The sequence below is a fragment of the Periophthalmus magnuspinnatus genome, chromosome 14 (genome assembly GCF_009829125.3).
Source record: "Periophthalmus magnuspinnatus isolate fPerMag1 chromosome 14, fPerMag1.2.pri, whole genome shotgun sequence".
Classification (NCBI taxonomy): domain Eukaryota; kingdom Metazoa; phylum Chordata; class Actinopteri; order Gobiiformes; family Gobiidae; genus Periophthalmus; species Periophthalmus magnuspinnatus.
In genome coordinates this window covers 31,367,347-31,388,082 of record NC_047139.1, presented here as the reverse complement: position 1 = coordinate 31,388,082, position 20,736 = coordinate 31,367,347, and the positions used below count along the sequence as shown (strand labels likewise).

The following is a 20,736-nucleotide window of genomic DNA, read 5'->3' as shown; positions in this document are numbered from 1 at the left end:
TCTGCTTCTTCCTTAGAAGATGTGACAGTGGGATTAGTTAGTTAGTTAGTTAGAATATTTATTTCAAACCTGCACAGAAAATTCAGATAACAGTATAGACACAAATACACACATGCGTGGTGTGAAAAAGGGGTGAATGAAGCAACGCCTATAGATGTCCAGTCCCCTCCCACTCATCGCAGAACAACACTTAAGTTCAATAGACTAGCCCAGGCCTGGCTCCAGGGTGGGGTACTGGCTGCACCATACTGGGCAACGTCAATGATCCTTGTTTTTGTCTATCTGGTCAACCTATAGCGTTTAACTGAGTTGAGCAGATTTTGTGATTTGGTTGACTTTTGGTTGACTGTGGATACAGAAATTCTGGCTTTTAAAACAACCAATTGATTTACCTCTTATTAAGACTAGAATTTTGAGGGGGGAGAAACTAATATAATATGCAACATTTCTGAGTACTGTGATTTTGATTAGATTTGCAATTTATGTTTTCAAATCAGGTTTCAGTTCACAGTGCACATTATAAACCCATCTAGGAGCGTATTATTGGATTGAAGATTGAAAATATGAACTGCTAAGCTAATACAAGAGTCCTATGCATTTCAGAATTTTGTTGTTTGCTGAGGAAATTCTTTAACTAAATAATTCAAGTGACTATTTTCTATGTTACTGCACTTACAAACCATGAGTTATTCTATTACAGTATATTTCTGATATCTTTCTAGCTACTAAGTGTATGCCTTCATGTATTTGTTTTTCTATGGTTGATTCATTGCAATTGACATTTGGGTTAAAAATGCTCAACATTAACATAGACTTTTTATACACTCCAAGGTTATTCCTATTAGCAGCCTTTAATTCCTGAGCGTAGAGCATCGCAGTAAAACTAATTACTCCAACAATCTTTTCCGGGCTCCTCCGTAGAGTAGTTTGTTTTTGTGTTTCCGGAGATAATGCCCTCATCAAGGTGTCCGGACGGGGTAATCAAACTGACAGGGAGGAGCTAGTTTTGATGAACAACAGGGAAGACTATAGGGATTTGGGTATTATCACTTGTGGCAGGAACCTCTCAGCTGCACGGCATGAGAGCGGGTTAGAGTAGTGCACCTGAGCCCCCCAAATTCAGTTCCCCACTTAGAGAACATCTGCTGCCTGCCAATGTCCTGGAGAGCTGTGTCTTTAGGTTTACATGTCCGTTTTGTAATTTGATAATGTAAATAAAAGTGTGATTTTTTACGCAATCCTACATGTATTTACTGTTAATTATAACTAGACTAAGAGCTGTTAGAGTCTTTGTATGGGTTGTAGGTTATTTGAATTGATGTAAGAAAACGATTATTCGACATTCAAGCATAAAATGTGAAACTAAAACCTGATTAAATTAGGTGAATTTGTTAATTAAAACAAACGCTTCATCTAATGGCAAACTGACATGGTATAAGTTCCTCTGTGAAATGTTAATGGTTATCAAATGTCAACACTACTGAAACGTACATGAGATTCAATTATTTTACAATTAGAGATTTAACCAAACAACTTCTTAGAATGATTGGAATTAAGTAATTAATATCTCCTAGTGATGTTGCCCATTGCTTATGCTAGTTTGAGTGCATTGTCATTTTTGGCCATATTTTTATGATTAAGATTATCATTTTTGGAGATTTTCTGTACCAAAGGTTTTATGGGGATAGAAAGGGAAGAGAAATTTGGCAAATGTCCGATGCTAGTAAGCAAACATTCCCAATGCCTTAAGCCACTACACCATCAGTGAGGATCATCTTTGCCATTATTAATTAAGCAAGATAGAATGGCTATGTAATTTATGTATTCTTTTTAATTTGCTAAAAAAAAAAAAAAAAGAATATATAGAATAGAATAGAATATGACACAACAGATCCATCCATCCATTTTCTTCCGCTTATCCGGAGCCAGGTCGCAGGGGCAGCAGTTTAAGCAGGGACTCCCAGACTTCCCTCACCCCGGACACGTCCTCCAGCTCCTCCGGTGGGACCCCAAGGCGTTCCCAGGCCAGTCGAGAGACATAGTCCCTCCAGCGTGTCCTGGGTCTTCCCCGGGGCCTCCTCCCGGTGGGACATGCCCAGAACACCTCCCTAGGGAGGCGTCCAGGAGGCATTCTCAGCAGATGCCCGAGCCACCTCAACTGGCTCCTCTCGACGTGTAGGAGCAGCGGCTCTACTCTGAGCTCCCCCGTGTACACAACAGATAATAATTACAATTTGGTAGTTAAAATAAACAAACCTAGAGACTCTGTTTGCTAGATATAGAAATGTTGTTTTGTAAAAAAAACTCTCTCTTATTATTGTACAAAGAGTCCCTATTTGTTTAATGGGATCTATTAGATACCACATTGTGAGCATGTGGTCTCTCAGCACATAGTTAGGTGGCAGTCCCAGCACAAATCAAAAATGATAATAAATTACAGTTTATACATTTGCTGTTGTTATTTATTGAATTTTTGAAATGAAAATATTCTGCTTTATGGTTCTTGATATTGATTAGCTCACCAAAGGTATCAAAAATATAAAATATAGATTGTTCAGGTACACTGATTGTCATATTGTAAACCAGAAATTGTATAGGCATTAAAAAGACCTTCTTGTTACTTCCTTTTACCGCCGCCTTTGACAACAAATGTATCTTTCAATAAGGATTCTGTTCATAATTGCTCATATTTGTGCCGTTTGTGCGTTTGTGTGTGTTGTTTTTACAGGAGGAAGGTGGAGATCATGCACACCCACAGCCTGTTCACTCTGCTGGGGGAGAGGCTCATGATGCATACCAACACTGTGTCCATCACCACCTACAACACACTCTACGAGGTAAGCCTGGCACCCAGTCAGGTTTCCATGGTGACGCCGGGCTGTCCGTTTGAGATGACATAATTAAAGTGGCCGTCAAGCTTTTTAAATAGGCTTAATTAGAGGCTATGTATTGTTTTTTGTTTTTTGTGTGTGTGGGGAAAATAGTCTTATCAGTGAGTTGCATATGGAAAAACAGATTCTAATGGGAAACATAAGTCTTTAACTGTACATTAGAACTGACACAACTCTAATGCCATATAGGCTTTATTATTCTTAGACTATGGATATTTTGGGATAATTGTTGACAAGTTTAAAAAAAAAAAAAAAAAAAAAGTAATTAGCATGATGCAAGGTTTCAGAGTTAAATATGTTTTGCTTCTCATCCAAGAGGCTATGTCAATTTAAAACCTGTTGGATGGAAACTCAGAAAATGAATTGTGTTACTATCACATACGTATGCATGACGAGGGAACTGCAAATGTTCACCATAGTTTTAGCATCATGTTTGCACACATTTTCTGTGGGTATAAACCTGCAATAGTCATTTATCAGCTATTTACCCAGTAACAGTGGGTTAATGGTAGCCAATATACCGGTACAAACCATAAAAATGACAACTTCGTGTGTAGACAAATATGTGAATTAAGTAATAAGTGATATTAATAATAAGTAAATTTTGTATAATAATATGATGTTGGCAGTCACTTGTGATAAGACAAGGCTGGAACCAAAGATACACAAGATTTTTTGTTATAATAATTGTAAATTCACAGTATTGGTAGGTAAAAATATATATGGGGCAGGATCTGTGTCATTGTGGTGGATATTGTATGCTGATACTATTCAGTTCTGCAGTTACATTGACATAGCATTTCCTTTCTCTTCAGATTCTGACAGAGCAGGTTTGCACACAGGTTGTCCACAAACCGCACCCTGAGCCCGACTCCACCGTCAAGATCCAAAATCCAAGTGAGTACAAAGACTGTACCCCTCAAATGTGCTGCGCTCTTCACTTTTCTCTGTCAATACAGCACATTCGCTTTAATCCCGTAAATAAAACAACAAAGCCCATTTTCTCAAGGTGACACAGCTGCTAACTTCCTCTCTTGATCTCTCTATCACACCATCTCTGACTTTTTCTATAATTCAATTGCATTTTCAAATTTGTTTATTTAATGTGTTCCTGTCATATTTTCTTGTTTTGTAGTGATTTTGAAGGTAGTGGCCACTCTGCTTAAGAACTCCACTCCGAGTGCAGAGCTGATGGAGGTGCGCAGACTGTTTCTGTCTGATATGATTAAACTCTTCAGTAACAGCCGTGAAAACAGGCGGTAAGTGCATCATCTTAAACAACACAATTCAGTACTGAAAATTAGGCCTTGTGTGTTGTTTGAAAACTTGAGATTTTCAAACTTGAGAAGCTCAAAGTCTTATCAAAACATTAAATCAAAGCCACTTCACCTGATTCCTCACTGAATGATGTCTATCATTAAAATCAAACTTATCAGGATTACAGTGCTCAAAGGCTGTATGCAGAAGTATGAAATGTATGAAGTCATATTCCTTTACTCTTCTGGAGTTCACTCACTGAAGTCTGAGAAAGAGCTCGGACCTGAACCATCACATGTGGTGTTGAAAATAAAATTTGAGAGCTCTAAAGTACTGCTGTGCGGATCTACTTTCCTTTGACTTTCCTTTAAACCCAGCACGCAGATTCAGCAGTATTGGGTGTGCGTGTCACTGTCTGCATACAGTTCGGTCATTGCACAAAACCTTAGACTTGGACTTTTAATAATTCAAAAGGAAAATTTATTGGACACATTAGCTCACAAATTACAATATGAGAATAGTTTTTAATAACAAACTGCAAATAAAATGTTTATAAATGGCTGAAACATCTGTGAAAAAAGGTATCTTTTTTTAGATGTGTATGTACAAGTCCAATAAAACTGAAATGAATATACATTTATCCAATCTGCTATGCAAGAGATGAGTAAAGGAAAAAAAAAACAGTGCAAAGATGGAAATGGTAGCATTGACATGACATAAGGTTATCTATTACAAAAGGATGAGTTATGTCCAAGTCACTGATGAAGAAATGTGTCTTTATCATTGACCAGTGCTTTGTTAATCCAAATTATATACTATACTAGATTTGCATTCTCTTGTGTTCAATCTTAGTACTTGGGGATTCCTTGCATCTTGATTGCTCTCGATTAGCTAGCCAGCCATAATGGTAATAACCCGTTCTGGCTATAATCTAATTGCCTTTGTCTTGTTACTCTATCCCCTGTTTCAGATGTCTGCTGCAATGTTCCGTGTGGCAGGACTGGATGTTCTCCCTCGGATACATCAACCCCAAAAACCCAGAGGAGCAGAAGATCACTGAGATGGTCTACAACATCTTCAGGATCCTGCTCTATCATGCCATCAAGTATGAATGGGGAGGATGGAGGGTGTGGGTGGACACTCTCTCCATTGCACACTCCAAGGTAAGTGAAAGACCAAATCATGCAGGCCTATTCGCATGCATGTAATTATATGCTTTTATGCTTGTCTTGCCTGGTGTGTGATTGATGCCCTGAGTGATGCTGTACATAATGATTACGATAAGATGTGTAGGGACTATTGATGAGATCTGACATATTTCTAGACCTTCTTTACTTGAAATCAGTTGTACCAAAAATAACATTGTATAGAAATAATTGCTTGTTATGGATTTTATTGACACTTTTGGATTTCAATTATATATTCAATATTGCTGACCTTTAAGACTAACTAATTGAATACTGTATTGGTTCTTTTCATAATATATAATGTGATGATGAGGCTCTCTTAGAAGGGGGAGGGGCGGGTGCAAGATTAGTATATCAATTATATGGTACAGTTCTTACTTTTTTCAATTATTATTCTTATGTCCAAAAAGCTGATTATTTATGATTTACTGTTGACAAGTATTATTTTCCTACTCTTAATTACTACACAATTACCATTCCACAAAATCAGAAACATTGCATGTCAAAGAGACATTAGATAACAGAACACTGTGATGTCTTATTTACAAGGTTAAACATTTATCAAAATTTTAAAAATAATCCATATGAACATAAAGTTTTTCATCATCCAGATATTTACTGAGAATAAACCAGAGGTTACACCATTTAGTTGTACGTTTAAATTGCAAAGGTGTTTTGTTGACCTTACCCGGTTTACTGGGTGGGAGGGCAAACTGTTTTAAAAACACTATAAAACACTATTGGGAATTGCATTGATATAGTATTTGAAAAACCTGAAGTTATTCATCTGACCCAGTGAAGCATTATGTGAAAGTAGAAATGGACACTATGTTTTTAAGCACATATGAACAACCCACGATGATGTTAGTATAATCTCATAGAGCTTTTTTCCCCTTAAAAAAAATCCCAAAAACAAACATTGTACAGTTTCTACAGTTATTGCTTTGTGCATTGTGCATGTTTTCCTTATGTTGCTAACCTACTTATGTCTTCTTGTTTCCTAGGTGACGTACGAGGCTCATAAAGAGTACCTGGCTAAGATGTATGAGGAGTACCAGCGTCAGGAGGAAGAGAATATGAAAAAGGGGAAGAAGGGCTCTGTCTCCACCATATCTGGGCTTTCTGCTGCACCTGCTCCTGTTGTCAATGGCAACCTGGAAATCGACGATAACTCCCAAACGCAAACACCTGAAAGTGAGGCTGAATACAGTGAAACAGCTGGAGCAGACTCAAGAAACTTACTCGCTGATGGGACAGTGAAGCGACCCAACGGTGACGCCCTATCACCCGTGGAACAGGGTGCGGGGGCAGGGGTGCGGGTGGAAGTGCATGACCTATTAGTGGACATTAAAGCCGAAAAAGTGGAGGCTACAGAGGTGAAACTAGATGACTTGGATCTATCTCCAGAAGCTCTTGGTGGGACAGGGGGTAACGGTACAGGGATGGAAAATGGGCCCCTGGTGGAGGTGGACTCGCTCCTCGATAGTGCGTACTGTGCTGTGGTCCAAAATCTGAATGGGAATCTGGCACCTAAAGATGACACGTCCGTGTCAGGGGTCGGGATTGGAACTGCTCTTGGGCTCTCAGGGGTCACACTGGAGGATGATGGGAACATGGGACCGCTCATCACTCTGGCGGACGAGAAAGACAGCGTACCCAGTAATAATGGCTTTTTATTCAGCAAGGTATGAAAAAAAATGTATTAATCTAACTTCCACATGCTAAAATCAAAGGTAGACATTTCATTCATGAGTGTATTATCTTTTTTCCACACAAATTCTAATGCTTGATGTAAATTTTCAATATGCTATGGATTACATGTGCAGTTTAAAACAGAAAAAATGCTTCAATCAACATTAGTAATAAGAAAAAAATATGAGTTTGCGAGACCAGATTTTTTAACTAAGGAATAAAACAATTGAAGCAATATTTTAGTTGTTGGGGGGGGGTTATCTGTTATGTATTTCCCAATTCCCAATGTTCGACACCGGTGTTTCTCAAACTGCGGTATTTGCGCCTCTGGTAGTATGCTGCAGTTTGAGTACTTGTTTTATTTGGAGACAAATCTGTCAGTGTTTTTGTCCTCCTTTTTTAACCACTATGGTTTAGTCTCATTTTTGACCTGGTTAAGCCCTAAATTAGCCCTGATGTAATCCTTGTTTAGATCTAGTTGTACTTGGAAAGCCAAATATTCTTGTAGGTGGAACGTGATGTGAAAAGTTTGAGCATGACTGCTGTACACTGACCAACTGACTGTGACTTCATGTCCTCCAGGTGGATGAGAAGCTGCTCCCTGCACTGGCCTCCACAGACCCTCTGGTCCTGCCCAGTCCTGATCAGCCCGGCTCTGGCCCGGTCCCGGCCCACACGTCCAGTGCCAGCGACGACCTCAGCCTGCTCGCCCACATGACCAGCTGCGGTTCTGACCTCACACACAGCCACACCCCCGGAGAGCTGCCAGAAGATGGGCCCTTCAAAATCCAAAGTCCCCTGGCGGACATAAGCTCCATCGCAGAGGCTGAGAGTCAAGCGCATGGGGCCAGACCGGACTTTCCTGAGGGGGAGGGGGTATCTGGGGCAGAAGGTGACAGCACAGGGCTCAAAACTGGAGGAGATACGGCCAGCACCACGTCCGATACAGAGAGGTCTGATGACGGGAAAGATAAGGACACCAAAAAGATTCAAACGACTGCCACTACCCAGGTTTGTGCATAGAAGTAAAACATGAAGTGGTTCTAGGATGGTTACCTCTTCGTGAGGCATTCAGAAGTATTTGGTAGTTTGTTTTTCTTGTCCTAGTTCTACTTTGGTGGTGTTTAATTTTAATGCAAACCCTATCCATAGTCCTGGTATAACCCTTGTTTTTGTCGAATTCTGTGTGATTTAGAAAAGTTTGATGAATGTTTTAAATGTAATTTTCCATTTAGTTGGCCTTGCTTTAATTTAATATAGTATCTTGAAAGACAAATAGTTTCTAAGGTAATGTTTATGAAATGTTTTCCTGCCACTGTAATGGGGGTTATTTTGTGCAGTTTTCAGTTAAAGCTATTTTTCAAATCTTATTTCCTTGTTTTTCAGGCCCTGCATGGTCGCACTGCAGCCCAGTTGGAGAGGGACCTCCGAGTAGATTTAGGCTTTAGGGGAATGCCAATGACAGAAGAGCAGCGGCGACAGTTCAGCCCCGGCCCACGCACAACCATGTTCCGCATCCCAGAATTCAAGTGGTCTCCAATGCACCAGAGACTGCTCACAGACCTGCTGTTTGCCCTAGAGACTGATGTGCATGTGTGGAGGAGGTGAGGGTGAATTTAAATACTTGCATGAATACTTATAAATTTATTATTTAATGATCAGGCAACTGACCACATTGAAGTTATAACTATCGTAAATTTAGATACCGCATACATCAGTGCATGCTTCTCTGAAATATTTTTTTGGCGATATATATTTTACTGATTATATTTAAAAAATTTTATGCAAGTGGACATTATTGAACAAGATAACAAGTACAACCATTCAACCATTTTGAATGTATCTTTGACTCAATAGGAAACTATTTGTGCAAACATGAGCAAATCAGTTCATTCGTTTTTTTCATATGAAAATGGATAATATAACATTACAGACACCACTACCAAGATAGGGCTTATACTATTTGCCTCTATATGATTTAATCAAATATATTTTGTTTTTGCCTGCCTGACCCAAGTTTTCCTGTGTTTTCAGCCACTCCACCAAGTCTGTGATGGATTTTGTGAACAGTAATGAAAACATCATCTTTGTGCACAACACCATCCACCTCATTTCTCAGATGGTGGACAACATCATCATTGCCTGTGGAGGCATCCTGCCCCTGCTCTCTGCAGCCACCTCCCCCTCTGTAAGTGGCTCTCCCCTGCCCCTGTGTGGTAGAAGGGATAACTGCAGGTCATCTAATAAACAACATCTCTCTCACTGGTGGTTCAAGTGTTTATTAAGATTCAGTGAACAACACATGCTAGTTTAGTTAATCATTTTGGATTAACTCAATGATATAAATAACCTACAAACACTGGTGTGTTTCAATAAGCTGGATTTTGCCTAATTTCCCCTTTTATTTTTAACAGTTTCTGTATCATTTTAACTATTTATTTTAATAGTTTTCTATTTCCTTTCCTCTCTGTGTTCTGTATTTTCTTGTGTGTTCTGTCTGTTTTTGCATGTGCAGAGTTCTAAGAGTAGTGCCAACACTGTAAGTTGCAGTATCTTACTATTTTTCAACTTTTTAACTAATTTTTTGTTTTGGTTTATTTTCCATTGTGACACTAACCCTTGCTGCTTGTTCGGCACTCATAGTGTTTCTATTTGTTGTGCTCCTTTGCTGCTAAATAATTATCCTTAAAGCTTATGAGCTTTTGTGGGCATGCTCTCAACTTATTATATTGAGTATATAATTTAAACTTGAATGGGAATATCGTTATATTAGTCAAAGTAGTTAATATGAACTGTGGGAGAAGCATGACATTGATCTGAAGTCCTTGGGGGTGTCATCTGCTAAGCCTGTCCCATTTGTATCAACACTAAAGAAGGCAGGAGGAGTCGGACCCCTGAGAGGGTCAAAGGTCGAGGAGGTGACCCCTCTTCCTGAGGCAGGAGGCGCTGGGGGTGAGGTGCGTAAAGAGCCTGGGACTCCCACATCACTAGAAGAGCTAAGAGCACCAACCCGAGCCCTTATGTACTCACCATGTGTGTGTGTTCCTCCCAACTGTCTGTGCTCAGGGCTCTGAGCTGCACCCTCACATCCTTCTGCTTACTCAAGCAGACCGCACTGGTTTGATGCAAGTCTGATCCCTTTCATGCAACCTCTGGGTTTTCAGTGTAGACTCTCAGATGTTGGAGAGGATAAGTTTGTCCAGTAATTTTACTATGTGAAAGCACTTTGTGACTGTACTGACAGATGTCCAGTGTCTGCCATTACCTGTCTGTCATCAGGCTGTATTGTGTCGTGGTGAACCTCATGTTGCCAGAATGACCATTGAAGTTTGTATGTCACTGACCCAGCATGATTCAAGGCTGCCTCTTCTGTTTATTAGTGTATACAGTCATGATTACGGTCATGCAAACGTGAATATAAAATGTGAATGCATAATGTTACATGTGATTGCCCTGAATAACACTGCAGCCTATGTTTGTCACTCACAGACGGAGCTGGAGAACATTGAGGCCACACAGGGCATGTCCTCAGAGACAGCGGTCACCTTCCTGTCGCGCCTCATGGCCATGGTGGATGTGCTGGTGTTCGCCAGCTCCCTCAACTTCAGTGAGATCGAGGCTGAAAAGAACATGTCGTCTGGAGGACTGATGAGGCAGTGTCTCAGACTGGGTGTGTTATTCTCAAGTACAGGGCCACCCTCACATGGCATGCACTAAAGAGCAGCAATGTGCATCTTAATTTTGCTTTGGCATAAGAAATGTTTAAATTTTTTATTTCATTTAGAAAATATTATCTAAATAATATATTTTTTTCATATTTCACACACATAATAAACGATCTATGTACGTAACCTAATTTATGTGATCCGTCTTACCTGTTAGTTTGCTGCGTGGCTGTGAGGAACTGTCTGGAGTGCAGACAGAGGCAGAGAGACCGGAGCTGTAAGACATCTTTAACCAGCAGCAAGTCCCAGGACAGCCTCCACAGTGCCTCCACCACCACAAAGGTACCACACACACACACACACACACACATTTATTACAATATATAGGCAAGCACAAATTACAATGAATTCTGAATAATATTGCTCAAGGAAACATCAGAACGCTTAGTATGAGTAAAAATGTTGAGTACTAAATGAGAGCCAGGAAATACCATTTGAATTGATTAACTGAACACACAAAACTTCAAAATAACTAGAATTAAGAGTTATATAAAGAGTTACTCTACTAGGTGTAACTGAGACAAAGTATTTAAAACTATACTCTATGAATATATAATTATCACACTCTTGCTATGAACCCAGTGTGCTTTGATAACAAGTTTTTACATACCAACAAAATGTAATGCTTTCACTTAAATAGAGTAAAAGAACAAGTTGAGAGCGATACTGGTTGTGTGTGGCTCAAGAAAGAGCTTTTGCCTCACCATGAGAAGAGCTTAACCATTACAAGACTGGGCCAGGTTACCTTTTTGTTGTTTCTTTGTACATTGTTAGATCTTTTCTCTTCATAGCCCCCAAAAAACAAAAAGATGTTTACAGTACAGAACATCGGTTACAAAATGAAAGACACATTTGATAACACTGTTATCTTTTTCAGCAGGATCCAGACAGACTTCTACAGGACGTGGACATCAATCGTCTCCGTGCTGTGGTCTTCAGAGATGTGGCAAGCCATTTTTTATTGTCTATAATGAAAAATGTGTCATTGGCAAAGATAATGTATTTATATATTGTTGTTATACTAATGTGAAGTGCAGATTGACACACATACTAGCGTACAGCAATTAATTACATTATTGTGGACATGCCTCTTTATATCTGTTAATCTATAATAACAAATGAGAGCACACAGTTAAATATTTATAATGTTTTTCAAAATTGATGTGTATGATGTGCTATATTTATGTGTAATTATAGACTATATCAATTAAACACATTTCACTCAGATTATTTAATATGATTTTTGTAACGTAGACACATTGAGCTACAAAAATAACCTATGTTACAAATTATTCACGTGTGCCTATAGAGGAACAGCTGAGATGTTTTGATAGCATATCAAAAAGTGAATATAATGTGATGGTTTTGATGGATCATTATTGTTTCTATTCTCCAGGATGACAGTAAACAAGCCCAGTTCCTCGCCCTGGCAGTTGTCTACTTCATCTCAGTTTTAATGGTCTCTAAATACCGGGACATTTTGGAGCCGCAGCGGGAGATTGGGAGATCAACCAGCCTATCAGGGAGGAGCATCCGCCATGAGATCAACTCCCCCACAAGTACAGGTGATGTTTCTTTGACTGTATTTATCACAGTGTTAGCAGCATTAGACTGGGATGCCAGCAATGAGTCACTCTGGAGGCGTTGGTGTAGGCTAAAAACAGCAGCTTTGTGGAGATGATGAAATTATAGAAAAAAAGAAGAAAGACTTGAAAAGCAACTGGAAATGACTGATAAAAATGTGTTAAAAATAGACATTGTGATGTGTTATTCTGTAGCTTACAAGCACAGCATGGCATTTTCATATACTTATACTGGTGCAAATCACATTCCAAGAAACAATCTAAACTGTGCTTTTATATCAGAATGTAAAACAAGTAAAAGCTGTGCAGTCCTATTTATAATTTGGTTTCAGTGATTACAAAAATAAAATAAAAAAGTTACAAAAATATTGTAATCAACAATACAATAAATAGCATTTTTTTAAGAATGAGATTTGCACTTATTCTGCCACTCACAATTTAGAGCCTCTAATCTACATAGGCTTTTAAAGTTAAGTGTCACAAAACATTATCAGTAAATATACTAAGTCAGTGCTTTCTCTACAGGTTTGAATAATATAGAAGTAATTGTTTCAAGTAATTAAGATTTCAATTATGAGCCAAATAACTGATATATTTTGCCACTGTCAAGCAGTTCTAGTAGCAATGTTACTCAATTTGTCATAGTAGTCGTTGTAATAGCAGTATAGAATAAGTATAACACAATAGTAGCTGTAGCAGGTACGGTAGAAGTATTATGAGTTAGCAAGTCGTAGGCCAAAGTAGGCATGTTATTAGAAGTAATATTATGACATTCCTATACACACCCCCATTCCTACAAAGACACATACACACACACACACGCCACACACACATACACACACACCCCCACCCCCACACACCCCACACACACACACCCACCCCCACACACACACACACACACACACACACACACACACACACACACACACACACACAACATTATCTAAACTATATTACAATTATTGCAATCATACCACCACTATTGTTGTATACCATTATTATTGTTGTGTTATTGTTTTCATTATATGTACAGGTTTCTAGTATTGCTGTCACTATTATTATTGTCATTATTATTCCCTTATTCATTAACTAATTTATTTATTGAATTATTTTGTGGTTCTGATGGAGATAAGTAAATGAATGAATATAAACACACATATTAAATATTAAAATAAATTAAAATATAAAATTAAATTTTATATATAATTATATATATATATATATATATATATATATATATATATATATATATATATATATATATATATATATATATATATATATATATATATACACAACAATAATAATTATTATTAATACAAAATTAATTATTAATTGATAATAACAATAATAATTAACAACAAATACATAAAAAGATTAGGGCTATCAAGGAATGGGTCCGTTCCTAGGAGGTACTGCCCCTTGAGTACGGGCTCAGTAAGACTATGCCTCTTTTAATGCATTGTACAGGACACGCACGCACGCACATCATACATTTCAACCTAAATAACAAATACCACCATTAGGACCACAAAACTAATATTGAGCAATATTAACCAGCATTGATCACTCCACACACACACTCACACACATATTTACAAAGTAAACTAAGACAAATACACAAATACACACACCAAATGCCAAACCCTTCTCTGTATATAGTAAGCTGTAAATATTGTATGTTTTTCTCTGTCACTGGGTGTTCTTCAATTAAAAAAAAATAAAAAAAAGAAGTAATATTATGAGTAAAAAGCATAGTAAAGTTTTTACTTAAATAAATTAGTGCAATATTTTATCCATAGAGCAATTTTACCACTTCTCCATATTTTTCATATGAACTGAATAGAACTTGTCATCTCCTCCTGCAGAGCACCCATCTTCAACCTTCTCTGACCGGGACAAGCAGACCTCCACACCCGTGGACGACTCCCCCCGGGCCGGACTTCCTCACACGGACTCGGGCATTGGGGAGGAGGGCCACGTGGCTGGGTCTCTGAATGGGTCGGACATGGGACTTGGACTTGGTCTGGGCCTGGTGGGGCGAGAGACAGACAGAGACAGGGACATAGGTGGGGTTGGGGGCAGCAGCACTGACTTGTTGTGTAGTCTGTCGGATGTCCGGAGGTCACAGGAGAGTCTGCTGGACTCACCTCACAATCCAAGCTCCACACCCAACTCCAGTCAAGCCCCACCCTCCTCTATATCTAGCATCAGCCAAACAAACAAAGGCATCAATGTCAAGGCAAGTTTCACACAACACACTGTAGGCACTGTATGTAACCAGTTTGTTATGGTATATAGCATAGTTTTTCGTAATATGAATTTTTCTTTTGTGGTTGTTGGACTAAATGAGTAAAATCAGTGAATGAAGCAATTTTATAAAATGACAGTATGATTTAAGTATTATGGAGGGGGTATCATGCTAAATCAACTATTTTGAGCATTCTACCATGTTATAACATTGTCCTCTCATCCAAAACCTGCTGAAGAGGTTTTCTGTTTGAGCCCACCTTTCAAAGGTATACAAGACCAACCATCATGTCTATTAAGACTCAGTCCACTAGCCTACGTAACCAGGAAGCTCTCTGCAACTCTGTTTTGGCAAATATAATTTTCAAAACGTGTTAGTGATTAATAGCTCATAGAAGTGTTATACCCCCTTTTTAAATATGCAGTAGTATATAAGTATATGTAGCATTAAGTATATTTAATTTTGTTTACTATAGAGAAAACTTTTTAATATGCTTGAGTGCTTTCTATACTCAAGTAAACCATTGTCATGCATGTCAAGATTTTTTTTGTTTATAAAATGACACTAGTCGTAGTAATGATGGGAGTATTATAAATGAAAAAGGCTATATAAGCTTTGTTGTAGTGGAAACATGGATTGAATTATAGAATGTATTGTGTTTTGGAAGCAGGTATTTGTCATGTCCATATTCATTTGATTACCTTAAATTCCTTTATGAATGTAAAAATATAGTTGTATTTATTTGGTCTAAACATGTATTTCCTTACACATATTCCACTTGTTATTTGCAGGAGATTTTGAAGAGCCTGGTGGCAGCTCCAGTGGATGGAGGCGAGCTTGGTCAGGAGTCCGGTCCGACCCCGTATCACCCAGACCCCGCCCTGAAGACCCACCCCATGTTACCCATGCAGTTCCACTCTTTTGACAGGTAAGTGCTGCACCTATGGGGAATAAAGCCACATCCACATCATTAATAAATTATGGCCCATATACGAAAATCTATATTTACTATCAATACCTGTGCATTAGTGTATTGTAATGGTGAAAGCGATGTTTGTTCTTTGGGAAAACATTGGTGTTGGAATTGACCAGTTGGCCCACGTTTAGACAGTAAACCTTATTGAACCTTGCCATAAAGCTATCTGAACTGCATCATTTACAAGCCCACAGTACCTGCCAGAGGTCATATTGATTTTCTTTTTATTTGAACTCTCATATTCCTCCTGGTATTGCTCTAACACTGTGCATTCAGCAGAAGAGCAATCCGGCACTGTATTAACAATGGAAAATAGGCAAGTAGTAAAATATTTTTGGCAAAATTCACAATAGTCTCATAGTAGACTCGGTATTGTTTGGATTGAAATAGATTTCTCAGTCACATTTCTTGGCCAAGGTCATAGCTTTTTTGGTGTATTTTTGTAACAATTTGAAAAGATTGTAGAATCTTATGAGATGCTTGAGCCTGATTTGACTGATATAATAAGTCATCATTAAAAATAAGTCATCTCACCTTTTTGCTTTTACCTCACATTTTAATTTTTATTTTAATTTTTATTTTTTTTTATTTTTAATGAAAGACTATCTCTCATGTTAACTCTCCACAATTATAATCAAATTGAACAGCACAGGCTTGATTGGAAGTTTTAAATGTCAGCTATGCAGATTTTATTTTTGAACTTGGTTATTAGGGATGACCTACAAACTCTGACTCAGTTTCCCCTCATCTTCTCTTGATGAATTAGCGAGTCAAGTGAGTTTGATTCTAATCATATAAAGTCCTCGTTTAGTTCGTAATCTAATTATGGTTGCTGTTAATTATGTTTGTATGAATTTTGTTTATTCCTCTTTTGGATTAGTTTGAATGTATGTTTATTTTACTACATTTTAGGTGGTATGGAGATGGTACTAAGTTTAAATCACTCTATACTTGTCGTGACGACTGACAGGGGGATCAAAGATTCAGAACTCAGCTGAAAAGTTTAACAATGTCTATTTACAGATAAAGATATGCAAATGAATGTGTCATGTGCAGTGGTTTTCGAGCGGGTCGTGGGCAGTGGGGGTCAGAGATGAGGGGGTCCGTACCAGTCGAGATGAATTGAGAAAGAGGGTAAGAGGTTCGTACCGGTCGTAGAGAGCTGGGTCGGAGACGGAGGCGCAGTGCAGGTTCAGGGAAGTGGGATCTGGCAGAGAACAAACTGAGTGAAAAAAGACATAAATGTGAAAACGAGACTGAGCCAAGCAGAGCAGTACCAATGAGGATACGAGGACGATCTGGCACTGAGTATCAGGTCCTCAGTCCATTTGTCCTCCTCCAGGTGCATCTTAATTGTGGATTAGTTGCAGGCTCTGACACAGAAGGGAGGGGGAAAACAGCACAAAACACAGGGCAGACTGGGATCTTGACAGTACCATCCCCCCCAAGGGGAGCACGATGAAAGTCCCTGACCATCTCAGAAACCAAAATGCGCACCCTGAGCACCCAGGAGCGCTCTTCATGACCATACCCCTCCCAGTCCACCAGATATTGTTGTCCTCTGCCCCACTGGCAGACATCAATGAGCTGCCGGACTGTGAAAGCCGGGTAGGAGGGGGATCAGAAGTCACTGGACCAAACGGGTTTAAGCTGGGACACATGGAACGTAGGGTGGATGCGGAGGAAAGGAGGGAGTTGAAGGCATACTGCAGATGGGCTAATGATTTGGGATGATCTTGAAGGGGCCCAAGAAGTGAGGAAAGAATTTCCGGGAGTCTGTTTTTAGAGGGATATTTTTAGAGGAGAGCAAAACTGACTGACCTGGTTGATATTGAGGAGCGGGAGAACGGTGCTTGTCTGCAGCTGCCTTCATCCTGACTCCGGGTTGGAGGAGGGCTGCCCTAGGTCTTCTCCAGACCCTGCGGCAGTGTTGGAGGTGGTGTTGAACTCTTCTCCTCAAATGTGAAGAGTGGAGGCTGGTAACCTAAAGAGACTTGAAAAGGGGATAGACGAGTAGCAGAACTTTTGAGTTTTGGGAGTATTTGATCCACGGCAAAAATGTGCTTCAGGTAGAGGGATTGGAGGAAAACAACACAGTGTAGCGCAGTCTCAAGGTCTTGGTTGGCCCGCTCAGTTTGTCCATTGGTCTGGGGGTGAAGAGGTAAGACTCGCAGATGCGCCCAAGCCATCACAGAAGCAACACCAAAGTTGAGCTGTGAATTGCGTTCCCTAGTCAGACACAATTTCCACCAGGATTCCATGGAGTCGGAACACATGGTTGGTTATGTGGTCCGTGGTCTCCTTGGCAGTCGGAAGTTTCGGTAGGGCGACGAAATGGGCTGCTTTGGAGAACTGGTCAACAATTGTGAGAATGTGAGAATTGTGTTACCTTGAGATGGGGGAAGACCAGTTACGAAGTCCACTGCCACGTGAGACCAAGGGCGTTTTGGAACTGGTAGCGGTTGGAGCAGACCGGAGGGCGACCTTTGGGAGGCTTTGCCCCTGGCACACACCTGGGACGCAACACATAAGCCCTGATGTCCTTGTCGACCGTGGGCCACCAGAAGTGACATCTCAAAAGGGAGAGTGTACAATTGACCCCCAGATGGCAGGCGAACCGTGAGCAGTGGACCCATTCAAGCACCCTGGAGTGGACAGGATCTGGAACAAAGAGAATACTGGGTGGGCCATTACTTGGATCAGATTGGGTGTGTTGAGCCTCCCGGACCATGTCTTCAATCTCCCAGCGAACAACTGCGACCGCACAGGTAGGGGATATGATAGGCTCCGGAGGGGTAGTAGTGTCCTCCTGGGGGAACTGGCACGAGATTGCATCCGGATGCCCTGGCCCTTCGAACCAGTGGCGCCACTCTTCCAGGGCAAGCTTGACCGTTAACAGTTCTCGATCCTCAGCTGATGAAAGGCAACGTGAGAAAAAGACACAAGGATATAACCTTATTGTGTGGGTCAAACCTTTCTGAGAGGACTGCTCCAACACCCGTGTCTGAGGCATTCACCTTCACAACAAACTGGCGGGAGGGATCAGGCTGACGTAAGATCGGAGCAGAGGTGAATAGATCTTTCAGTTTATGAAAGGCAGACTGGGCTTCTGGGGTCCGGCAGAACTATTTCTGAACTGTCTCTGATAAAAACTTTTGTAGAAGTTTGTAAACCCAATAAATCTTTGTAGCTGTTTGCTGTTCTTGGGTGTAGGCCACTCAGTCACCGCCTTAATTTTTTCTGGGTCGGCTTTCACCTGTCCACATCCCTCAATACACCCCAGAAAACTGACCTTGTCCGCGTGGAACTCACTCTTCTCCACCTTCACGTTTAACTTGTTCTCCAGAAGCCTCTGGAGGAACAGGCGCACATGGTGCCGGTGTTCCTGTAGGGTCTAGAAAAGATTAGAATATCGTCCCGACACACAAACACAATTGAGAAAATCCTGTAGCACGTCATTGATTAAAGTTTGGAAGAGGACTGGAGCATTGGTTAACCTGAAGGGCATCACTAAATACTCACAGAGGAGTTTTAAATGTGGTTTTTAAATGTGGTTCATCCCCTTCCCTTATGCGCACCAGATGATAGGCGTTCCTGAGGTCTAGCTTGATAAAGATGGTGGCCTCGTGAAGTGGCGTGAAGGTAGAATCAATGAGTGGCAATGGATATTTGTATTTAATGGTGATTTTATTGAGGTCCCTAAAGTCGATACATGGTCGTAATGTTTTGTCGTTCTTGGTGACGAAGAAGAATCCAGCCCCTAGGGGTGAAGAGGATGGGCAGATGATACCAGCGGCAAGAGAGTCCCGAATATATTGTTCCATAGTCTCCTGTTTGGGTTTGGAGAGATTATATAGACGACTGGAGGGCAAGGGAGCGCCGGGCAGGAGGAGGTCGATAGCGCAGTCATATGGTCTGTGAGGAGGAAGAGACCACACCCGACTTTCACTAAAAACGTCCCCTAGATGATGGTATTCACTTGGTACGGAGGAAAGATCCTGCTCGTCTGGAGGGCCACTGGAGAGTGAGTTGGCGCTCCCTGCTGGAGACAGGGCAGACTGTAGGCAGTTCGCATAACGAAAGGGACTCCACTCCGACACCTTTCCCCTAACCCAGTCAATTATGGGGGTGTGAGTTACCAGCCAGGGTGGCCCAGAATGAGCGGCATAGTGGGAGCAGAAATTACATGGAATCGCCTGGTTCCATGGTGATTTCCGGACAAAAACGAGACTGAGCCAAGCAGAGCAGTACCACTGAGGATACGCGGACGATCTGGCGCTGAGTGCCAGGTCCTCGGTCCCTTTGTCCTCCTCAGGTGCAGCTTGATTGGGGATTATTTGCAGGTGTTCATGGGAGGAGCCCAAATCTTCTCCCAGCTCCAGGTTCTGACACAGAAGGGAAGGAGGAAAACAGCACAAAACACAGGGCAGACTGGGATCTTGACAATACTATTCCATATCAGATAAATGATGGGAGTGGCCTCTGGCATAGCTTCTGTCCATAAAGATTAAATATTTTCTATTAAAGTAGCAAATCACTGTATTTTCTTCCATATATCTAAGATAGGAGTGTTGTGATATTCTTTATTCAATTTATGTACATATTTTTAAGCATTTTTGTTGATCCCTATTGATCTAAATGCAATTTTATAGTAGCTCATAAAGGTAAACTATTTTCTGTAGTAACTAACTATAATGTGTTTTGTTTTATCTAATACAGGAGTGTTGTGGTCCCAGTAAAAAAGCCACCCCCTGGCAGCCTGTCAGTGAACACAGTCGGCACACCAACCACCAGTGGAGCAGCTACACCCGGAAGCACGCCCAACATCTTCGCTGCTGCCACGGCGACACCCAAGAGCATGATTAACACGACTGGTGAGATTTTACACACTGTACCTGGTTTGTTTACGCCTCCTCAGCTATCTCCTCTGTGGGCAGTATTTTAAGATGTTTGGTCTTTATCAGCCCGGCCAAAGCTGCAACAAGCACCTGCACAATGACGAGTGATTCTCCAAATAGTGTAAAGTTATACTTAAATGAGGCCAAAACTTTTCTGCTTAAGTTTTTATGCTTTTCCTTTTATCTGGTAATTATTTACAGGCTTGTGTTTTCTCAAAGTGGTATCTGTACCACAGGTGGTATTTGGGCTTCATCCTTTTGGGTTAATTACTATTT

At 40.4% G+C, this 20,736-nt stretch overlaps 1 protein-coding gene across 1 annotated transcript in view; it reads left to right on the top strand.

The window, feature by feature from the left end:
* Positions 1–20,736, top strand: part of nbeaa (neurobeachin a) — a 147,724-nt gene that overhangs the window by 100,719 nt on the left and 26,269 nt on the right. The window contains exons 18-32 of the mRNA XM_055226474.1: positions 2,729–2,837; positions 3,707–3,788; positions 4,027–4,150; positions 5,119–5,311; positions 6,340–7,020; positions 7,610–8,038; positions 8,414–8,631; positions 9,062–9,215; positions 10,517–10,697; positions 10,910–11,034; positions 11,633–11,698; positions 12,149–12,317; positions 14,204–14,577; positions 15,378–15,514; positions 20,282–20,436. Coding sequence (XP_055082449.1) covers positions 2,729–2,837; positions 3,707–3,788; positions 4,027–4,150; positions 5,119–5,311; positions 6,340–7,020; positions 7,610–8,038; positions 8,414–8,631; positions 9,062–9,215; positions 10,517–10,697; positions 10,910–11,034; positions 11,633–11,698; positions 12,149–12,317; positions 14,204–14,577; positions 15,378–15,514; positions 20,282–20,436 — 3,197 coding nt within the window. The remainder of the gene's footprint in view (positions 1–2,728; positions 2,838–3,706; positions 3,789–4,026; positions 4,151–5,118; positions 5,312–6,339; positions 7,021–7,609; positions 8,039–8,413; positions 8,632–9,061; positions 9,216–10,516; positions 10,698–10,909; positions 11,035–11,632; positions 11,699–12,148; positions 12,318–14,203; positions 14,578–15,377; positions 15,515–20,281; positions 20,437–20,736) is intronic.